Source organism: Trichechus manatus, unplaced genomic scaffold, assembly GCF_000243295.1.
Source record: "Trichechus manatus latirostris isolate Lorelei unplaced genomic scaffold, TriManLat1.0 scaffold00008, whole genome shotgun sequence".
NCBI classification, from domain to species: domain Eukaryota; kingdom Metazoa; phylum Chordata; class Mammalia; order Sirenia; family Trichechidae; genus Trichechus; species Trichechus manatus.
The window spans coordinates 32,661,579-32,671,855 of NW_004443944.1; the positions used below are offsets into that span (position 1 = coordinate 32,661,579).

General features: G+C 40.9%; 1 protein-coding gene across 1 annotated transcript; it reads right to left on the reverse strand.

The window, feature by feature from the left end:
* Positions 1-3,699: 3,699 nt before the first annotated feature.
* On the reverse strand, positions 3,700-5,270 carry DEFB128 (defensin beta 128). Its single transcript, XM_023742389.1, has 2 exons — positions 5,222-5,270; positions 3,700-3,935 (listed from the first exon to the last, which is right to left on the reverse strand). Exons 1-2 carry the CDS (start codon positions 5,268-5,270, stop codon positions 3,700-3,702), a joined length of 285 nt encoding a protein of 94 aa, XP_023598157.1.
* Between the last annotated feature and the right edge of the window lie 5,007 nt (positions 5,271-10,277).

Below are 10,277 nucleotides of genomic sequence, written 5' to 3' on the forward strand. Positions count from 1 at the left end.
TTTATACCAGGTATGCAGGGATGGTTCAACATTAGAAAAACAATCAATGTAATCCATCACGTATATAAAACAAAAGACAAGAACCACATGATCTTATCAACTGATGCAGAAAAGGCATTTGACAAAGTCCAACACCCATTCATGATAAAAACTCTCAGCAAAATAGGAGTAGAAGGGAAATTCCTCAACATAGTCAAGGGAATTTATACAAAGCAAATAGCCAACATCATCCTAAATGGAGGGAGTCTGAAAGCATTCCCTTTGAGAATGGGAACCAGACAAGGATGCCCTTTATCACCACTCTTATTCAACATTGTGCTGGAGGTTCTAGCCAGAACAATTAGGCTAGAAAAAGAAATCAAGGGCATCCAAATTGGTAAGGAAGAAGTAAAAGTATGTCTATTTGCAGATGATATGATCTTATACACAGAAAATCCCAAAGAATCCACAAGAAAACTACTGAAACTAATAGAAGATTTCAGCAAAGTATCAGGATACAAGATAAACATACAAAACTCAGCTGGATTCCTTTACACCAACAAAGAGAACTTCGAAGAGGAAATCACCAAATCTGTAACATTTACAATTGCCCACAAGAAGATAAAATACTTAGGAATAAATCTAACTAGAGACGTAAAAGACCTATACAATGAAAACCACAAGACACTACTGCAAGAAACCAAGAGACCTACATAAGTGGAAAAACATACCTTGCTCATGGATAGAAAGACTCAATATTGTGAAAATGTCAATTTTACCCAAAGCAATCTACAGATACAATGCAATCCCAATGCAAGTTCCAACGACATTTTTTAATGAGATGGAGAAACAAATCACCTATTTCATACAGAAAGGGAAGAGGCACCGGATAAGTAAAGTGTTACTGAAGAAGACCAAAGTGGGAGGCCTCACACTATCTGATTTTAGAACCTATTATACCACCACGGTAGTCAAAACAGCCTGGTACTGGTATGACAACAGATACATAGGCCAATGGAACAGAATTGATAATCCAGACATAAATTCATCCACTTTATGAGCAGCTGATATTTGACAAAGGCCCAAAGTCAGTTAACTGGGGAAAAGACAGTCTCTTTAACAAATGGTGCTGGCATAACTGGATATCCACCTGCAAAAAAATGAAATAAGACCCATACCTCACACAATGCACAAAAACTAATGCAAAATGGATCAAAGAGCTAAATATAAAATCTAAAATGATGACGATCATGGAAGAAAAAACAGGGACAAATCTAGGAACCCTAACACATGGTGTAAACAGAATACAAACCATAACTAACAATGCACAAACACCAGAAGAGAAACTAGACAACTGGGAGCTCCTAAAAATCACACTTACGCTCATCAGAAGACTTCACCAAAAGAGTCAAAAGACAACCTACAGACTGGGAAAAAAAACTTGGCTGCGACAAATTCGATCAGTGTTTAATCTCTAAAATCTACAAGATAGTGCAAAACTCAACAACAAAAAGACAAATACCCTTAATTGGGCAAAGGATATGAACAGGCACTTCGCCAAAGAAGACAGACACATGAAGAAATGCTCACGATCATTAGCCATTAGAGAAATGCAAATCAAAACTACAATGAAATACCATCTCACCCCAACAAGGCTAGCATTAATCCAAAAAACACCAGATAATTAATGTTGGAGTGGTTGTGGAGAGACTGGAACACTTATACACTGTTGGTGGAAATGTAAAATGGTACAACCACTTTGGAAATCAGTTTGGCACTTCCTTAAAAAGCTAGAGATAGAAGTACCATGCGATCCAGCAATCCTGCTCCTTGGAAAATATCCTAGAGAAATAAGAGCCATCACATGAATAGATACATGCACAGCCATGTTCATTGCAGCACTGTTCATGATAGCAAAAAGATGGAAACAACCTAGATGCCCATCAACGGATGAATGGATAAACAAATTATGGTACATACACACAATTGAATACTTTGCAATGATTAAGATAATGATGAATCCCCGAAACATCTCATAACATGGAGGAATCTGGCATTATGCTGAGTGAATTTAGTCAGTAGCAAAAGGACAAATATTGTATAAGACCACTATTATAAGAACTCAAGAGAAGGTTTAAACAGAAGAAAATATTCTTTGATGGTCATGAGAGTGAGGAGGGAAGGAGAGGGGTATTCACTAACTAGATGGTAGACCAGAATTATCTTAGGTGAAGGGAAGGACAACACACACTACAGGAGAAGTCAGCACAACTGGACTAAACCAAAAGCTAAGAAGTTTCCTGAATACAACCAAACACCTCAAGGGACAGAGTAGCAGGGGCAGGTGTCTAGGGACCATGGTTTCAGGGGACATCTAGGTCAATTGGCATAACAAAGTTTATTAAGAAAATGCTCTGCATCCCACTCTGGTGAGTGGTATCTAGAGTCTTAAAAGCTAGCAAGCAGTCATCTAAGATGCATCAATTGGTCTCAACCCACCTGGAGCAAAGGAGAATGAAGAACTCCAAACACACAGGGAAAATATGAGCGCAAGAGACAGAAAGGGCCACATAAACCAGAGGCTCCATCAACCTGAGACCAGAAGAACTAGATGGTGCCCAGCTACCACAAATGACCGCCCTGACAGGGAACACAACAGAGAGTCCCTGACGGAGCAGGAGAAAAGTGCAGTGCAGAACTCAAATTCTAGTAAAAACACCAGGCTTAATGGTCTGACTGAGACTAGAGGGACCCCAGAAGACATGGCCCCCGGACTCTCAGTTAGCCCAGAACTAAAACCATTCCCACAGCCAGCTCTTCAGACAAAGATTAGACAGGACTATGGAACTTACAATGATACTCGTGAAGCATGTGCTTCTTCGCTCAAGTAGATACATGAGACTAAATGAGCAGCTCCTGTCCAGAAACGAGATGAGAAGGCAGAAAGGGTCAGGAGCTGGTTGAATGGATGCAGGAAATCCAGGGTGGAAAGGAGGAGTGTGCTGTCAGTACAGGAAGAGCAACTAGGGTCACATAACGTGTGTATAAATTTTGGTATGAGAAACTAACTTAAATTGTAAACTTTCACTTAAAGCACAATTTTTTTTTTTAAATCATGTCAAATTGCTACTGAAAAAGGAGATGTGGCATGACCATCAAATAAGCTTCAAATGATGTATTGGAATTATCACTAGATATCATCACTGCCCTTCAGATCTGCCCCCAAGAAATGTTATGACAATGTTCAAACATCTTCCTCCTTCTAATTAATTATTGGTTGTTAACAAAACCCTATGTATTTATCTCTCTCTCTCTCTCTCACATACACACACACACACACACACACACACACACAAATGTCTGCTTAAACATAAGAAATCACATTAAAAGAGGACTCATGCCTGAAAGGCTATGAAACATTGTCTTGCATATAAAATAAAGAGGCTAACCCCCACAGCTACCAATGTGTTCATTTCATCTCTACATCACCCATCTTACCTAGTATAATGCCTGGAAGATGGTAACTATTCATTTATGTTTGAAGTATTCAAAAGCATGAGTGAATACATCAATAAATAAATTCAGGGAAAGGCATATGACTTTATTATCCGGAGGATCAAGTTCACAGAAGGAAGTCCATAAATCTCTTGCCCTAGCCTGCTGGATTAGTCAGCACTTTTGATTTAGGAAGAGTGGAGACCAGTGGAGCAAGTGTTTGATTTATATTTGGATTGTGTTAAGTGTGACGGTCGGTAAAATAACATAATCCAGACTCACATTGGAGTTTTCTGAAGGTTGAGGTGGGTGTTTAACTACCTGAAACATTTTGTTTTCTTCTGCATCAACACAACATAATTTCCCGTTTCGACATGACGATTCATATATTTCTCCCATTTTGCATTTCTTCCTGCAGTAGCCTGTTATATTATTAAAGCATTTTTTGGGTCGTATCCCGTCTGTGCACAGGAAACAACATTGAACCAAGGTTAGTTGTTTCTGAAGCAGAGAGAGTGTACCTGTCCTGGGAAGGTAGTAACCATTTGGTAGTGGAAGAGGTATGTGGGAACAACCTATGACCTCCTGTAGTCCCAAAGTGACCCCTAGGCTGATAAGAGAAAACTCAGAGCTCCCTCCTTGAAAATCATCTCAAATTAAGGACATCTAAGACCCCAGGCTCCTAGTCAATGCCCAGTTGGTTCTGAGAAGATTAAAACTTACATAAGAAAAGAGAGGAGAGAGCTCAATTCTGGTTATCAACAGAAGCTATATACCTTCCCTAGGACCTTGGCAATGCTAATTCTCTCCTCCATGCCCCAAAGTTAGCACTCTCTTGGCCATAACCCAGTTCAATGTCCTCAGAGAGTGCTAACTTGTCACCACCAACCCAATTCAGAGCCAAATCAACTTTAAAAAGAACATCAGAGAAGACTTTTTAAGTTAACGGTATAATTTAGGTTTCACACTGACATGGACAGCAGAAATCTCCCTTTGCCAATACCCATCCTCATGGGTCTCAGCAATAAATGCTGTTGAGAACTCCTTTTTCTCTCTCTTACTCTTTCTTGCTGTCTCTCTTCCTCTCTCTATCTTTCTTCTAATCCCAGATAAATATGTTCCCCAGGGATCAAACCCAATTTTGTCTATACCTATCTCCTCAGTGATCCTAGATTTTCAGGAATTTTTAGGCACACAAAAAGACATGTCTTCCTACAGCAGCAAGGGAGAAGGAAAGTCTCACTGACACAGCTCCTACCATGAACTTGATGCTTCACATTTGTAAACCCATGTAATCCTAACAACAACACTACAAAATAGAATCGTTATACCCGCTTGACAGATGAGAAAACTGAGGCTCAAAGGAAATAATTAGCTTAAGTCACACAACTAGTAAATGATAACTCTAAACCTTGTGTTGTTCCCATTACCCTCACACTATTGTTGTACAGGCTGAAAATGAATTTGAATGAAAAAAAGATAACCAAGTTCCTGGGTGAAAACTGTGTTCAGCATTATAAAGATAATTCTAGATGGTGGGTTCAATCCTACCTTTGGAGAGGATCCCTGAGAGGACACCCCTGATCTTTTCTTACTTCCCTGGAAGCTCTCTTCTAAGGCATAGGCTCAAGTGGGGCACCCAGGAGAATGGGTATTTTTGACGATACCAACAATCTTTAAGGTCCTGTTCCCACTTTTATGGACAGTAATCTCTCCTAGGATTTCATGGTATATTTGGACAAGTTACCTGTGGGTACCTCAAACAGCAGAATAATAAGAACCATAAACAGCTTCATGTTTACAGGAGAAAGTGGCGGCAGAATATCTTTGTCCAGTGATCTGTGTTACACAGTCTTTCAAGGTGAGCTAGAGTTTTGGGTGCTGTCGGCCTTCTGAGCTCTCATTTTAACCCACATGGACAGACAAGAAATCCAAGTCCACCCCTACCTACACCACCAAATATGGAGTTCACAGTCACAGAATGTTCCATCATATCAAACCTACTCCCCCTTCCTCAGGATGTGAACCACTAAAGAGCAGGAACTGTGATTTCTCCACCTGCGCCGTGAACCCATTTTGGTCAAGGTTGGTTGATCATATGTCCTCATTTGCCTGGGACAGTCCTGATTTATTCCAATTGTTCCAATGGCTCATTCAGTTAGTGCCACTTTTCACTCTCAAAAGTAACCTGGTTGGGAAGATAATGAAATCATTATCTACTCAAGGTAGACATGTAAGTGCGTATAATGATAATTTTCAAAACATATGAAACTTCCAGATAGGCATTCTAGGAGTAAGATTGCTTTTAGGGGTGGGCAGATAAACTGATACTATTTTAAAGTTTCCCATAAAGACTTACCCATTCATTACAGCTCTATTATACAACTGAAATCTTTCAGAAGATAAAATCTCTTTTGAACAACATTCAACTCATTATGAACTGGTCCCCGCTCACTCTCCAGGGCCATTTCATGGAACCACATATGTTTCTGCCAAACTAGTTGTGGCGCCCCTACCCGACTTGTTATTTCCATAAACTGTTTCTTTGTACCTTTAAATTCCTCTTCTTAAATTATATTATGCTCCCCTTCTCCTCCACCTAATTGGCCCTTGTGAGCTCCTAATTTTCCTTCAAAACCAAGTTCAAGTATCTCCACATCTGTGAAAGGTTCTGTGACCCAGCTAAAGAGAGCTGCAAACTCCCTTCTTTGGGCCACCACTGTATGCTGTACATATTTTTGTTGGTGATCTCACCATGTCATATTCCAATTATCTGTTTATCAGCAATAATCTGAAAGGCCCTCAAGGGCAGACTCTGGTCTTGTTCAATTTGGAATTCTTAATGCGCAGCACAAAACTTATCCTATATGCTTGATATACAATTACTGAATGAATGATTGAAAAGTACTCAACAAATTACTGCTAAATAAAACACTTCAAGACAGTAATAAAGTTAACTAAGACAACATTTTCCTAAAAAAGGTTATTTATATATTTTTGCAATTTCTGGCACCAGAATCTTGAATGTATAGTAATTAGGGTCTATCTAATCCAAGTAGCTATCTGTGACAGTACCTGGAAGAAGTTTGGAATTTGTGAAGGCTGTATAAATGTTTGTTGACGATGATTAAACACTTAGTGAGGAACAAGTATTGTATATAGTTATTATATTTACCTGTAACCAGAGCCCTTGTCCCCCTCAGGTAGTAGCTGTAGTCCTTCGTAATCCTCAAATGGCATAGAAAATAAACCAAAATGTTTTGAGCACCTGCTGTACCTCGGGCATTGTATTGGGCACTAGAAATAAAGCAGAGAACAAGAGAGACAAAATCCATGCCTTCATGGGGCTTATCTTCTACGGGGGAGAGGGTCACTGATACATAAACAAATTGTTTCAACTAGAGATAGATCTTATGAAGAAAATAAAGCCAGGTAATTGGATAAACGATGGCTGGGACAAGGGCTAAATCAGTCAGGATGATCAGAATAGCCCTCTATGACGAGGTGACAAATGAGGTAACCCATGACTGGTCTGAGAGGGTCACCAATGCATGAAGGTCACATAGAAATATTCCAGGCACCCAAAACAAAACCAAGTCAACTCGGACTCATGGCAACCCCATGTGTTACAGAGTAGAACTGCTTCATAGAATTTTCTTGACTGTCATCTTTATGGAAGCAGATCACCCGGCCTTTCTTCCATGGCACTACTGGGTATGTTTGAACTGCCAGCCTTTAGGTTAGTGGTTGAGCACAAACCATTTGCACCACCCAGGGACCTTTATTCTAGGAATAGGGAACAGCAAATGCAAAGGCTTTGGGAGGAAATCAAGCCTGCATTGTTTGAGGTGAGGAAAGAAGGCCAGTCTGGGTGGGTGTAGTGAGTAAGGAGGTCAGTAGTGCAAAATGAGGAGGGAGAAGCAGGCAGGACACAGATCATGTCAAGCCTTGTGGATTTTGTCATTGGAATGGGAAGCTATTGAGGGGTTTTAACCAGTCCCATGATCTGATTTATATTTTAAAAGGGTCACACTGTTTATGAAGAACAGATGGAGGGGAGAGAGGGGAGAATAAGTTGGCCTTTAGGAAGTCACCACAATACTCAGGTTAGAGATGATGGTACCTTGGAGTAGGGCAGAAGCAGTGAGCATGGTGAGAGGTTGTTGGATTCTGGTTGTATTTTGGAGATCGTTATGAGAGAATTTGCTGATTGAGTGAATATGCGGAGGGTGGGAGAGAAAGAGAAGTGTAAGAGTCATTGATTATACAAAAGGACAAATAATATGAAATACCTAGAATAGGCAAAGGTATAGAGATTAGAGATTAATACTGGTTACCAGGGGCAAGAGGGGTGCGGGGAGTGGGTATCATTATTTAGGTAGCATAAAGTTTTTGCTTATGGGGATGGAAAATTTGGAAACAGATAGTGGTGATGGTTGCACAACATGATTGATGTACTTGGTTTTATTGACTTGTACCCATGAAAAATGTTGAACTGGCAAATGTTGTGTTCTTTATATTTTTATAACAATAAAAATTTTTTAAAGAAGAAAAAAGAGTCTTTGATTATGAAAAACACTACGTTACTCCCTGTTACTGAGAGGAAATCCTGCTTTCAGACTTGACTGCAGTCTCTCAAAATGAAAAGCCCTTCTCTCAAATTGTAACTGAATGCTCACTTGTGCATAAATCTTTTCAACAAAATATAAATGGTATACAAAGAAATTTGTATTTTTTTCTAGGTCTTTTGCACTGAGGAGCTGTGGATCAAGGGGAAACTCACTTATTCGAAAAACATGTATTAAGTGCCTGTTATGAGCACAGGAAGCAAAAGAATCACCTGTGGGTTCAAAGATCAACATCAAAGCTACATTTTTGGAGGATAGCCAATTGTTCGCTTGTTCTGTAATTCATGTCCACCCCCTGGAGTAGAGAAGTTGGTTCCGTCTGTTAAGACATAAAATGGAGACAGCCCAAGGAAGAGGGGTTAGAAAAACATGAGTGGGGAATGTGCAGCTATGCAGGAAATAATTAATTTGCCACCTTTGTGCCCAATAAGAACAAAGAAGTTGAGCTATAGGTTAGTGCATGGAAATTCTTTTAGTTTTTTCTAACTAGAATCAAGAGGGACGAGATATTTCATTATTATGAACTTTGACCTCAGCCCATTCTGGTTCTTTTGGCAAGTTCCCAACCCCACTTTCATCCCCTCTGTGTTTAAGATCTTGAAGGAAAAGGAATTTCCTCTCTTAGTAGATATCCATCATCCTTTTTTCCTGCATCCAATAGCTACCACTCTAGCAGAACTCCAGGAACGTATTCCAGCCAGTCAGCAAAGTTGAATTTCTTAGTACCGATTGCTACCCTCGAGAGCATCCTCAGTTTTATAGTAGCTCCCAGTTTCTACAAATGACTTAGTTTCCTCTACCTCTGCTTCTGTGGTTGAATCCATTTCTCTGGCAATGTGAATGGAAGAATTCTAGCATAGCTCTTCTTTCTGGGGCTTCTAGCCACATCTGACACTGCCCGCCCTCTCCTTCTCTTTGAAGAGATTTGGCCTTCTTACCAATCAGAGTTTTAAACTGAAGGCATTTGTCCCTTTTCAAGAAATCTACTAGAGATTGCAGAGTGTAAAAATGACGTGTGGGCAGCCACCAGATCTCCTCGTCTAACTTCACAAGGGGGAAGGAGAATCGTTATTAGCATCAACAGCCCAAGGCTGATTCTTATGAGTCAGAGGTCAAACATACCTCCTCTCTCCAGTCTTTTTACCAATTCCTACACCAGCCATCCCTCCTCTGGCACTCCCTACTCCTATACTGGGTTCGACAATTCATTGCAATGGCCACACAGAACTCACAGACCATACTCACGATTATGGGGTTTTTTAGGGAAGTAACAGGTTACAATTCAGGATCAGAAATGACTCAGGATACAGTTCTTCCATCAGGACAGCTTTTTCTCAGCCATGCCCTCGGGCCTCTTGGCCTCTTGGGCCTCTTGGGCCAGCCTGGCCTCTGCCCTGCTCAGGAAAGTGTTTCAAAGCTCTTTATAAAGCTCGGCCGTCAAGTGCCCGGAGGCACCCCACTCCATCAGGAAGCTTCCTGCCTGAGGCACTAAGCTCTCTCACTCTGTGGGTCGGCACACCCCCCTGTAATCACCTTGCTCCACGGGCCTGGAAGCCCACTGTGCCATCTCGCACAGGTATCCTGGTTCTGCACCTGCCATTTCTTTGCTGCTTTGCCATCTCTGGTGTTACAGCTCTCTCTCTCTGTCTCCTGGGTCTAGGAGGTTCTTAGTGCAGGGATCCTGGGTCAAAAGACATGCTCCACTCTCATCTCTTCTTCTTGGTGGTAAAGAGGACTTCCCTTTTCTGCCTCTGGGATGGCTCATTTTAAGCCTAGTAGGATGGCAAGCTGACCAATCCCCTCATTAGGGTTTCATATAACTTATTTGCATGGTGCTACCCCCACAAGGCTTCCATGCACCTTATTTGCATTAGCAACAAGCTGTCCTATCCCCTTGGTCGGCTACAAGTACCTTATTTGCATGGTCCCACCCAATCATTGTGTGGGAGTTACAAAGACTATGGCTAGAAGGGCCATATTAAGTAATTCACTGCACCCCACAGAGTAACAGTTCTTCAGCAATATCTAATACAGCTCCATTCTCTTCCCACCTGCTCATCCCAACAAGTGATGCTTTAAAACAGTCCGTTGAGCCATTTCAGCTTTGTCACCTCAAAATAACCAGTGCCTCTAAGAGTCTTCATCCATCCTTACGCACTAGTATTCTAAGAGTCA

Excerpts from the sequence above, each read along its gene's own strand:
- DEFB128 (XM_023742389.1), bottom strand. The coding sequence starts at position 5,270 with ATGAAGCTGTTTATGGTTCTTATTATTCTGCTGTTTGAGGTACCCACA. Across the intron at positions 3,936-5,221 it reads GCTGTTTGAGGTACCCACAG|ACGGGATACGACCCAAAAAA; the intron begins GTAACTTGTCCA and ends TCCTGTGCACAG.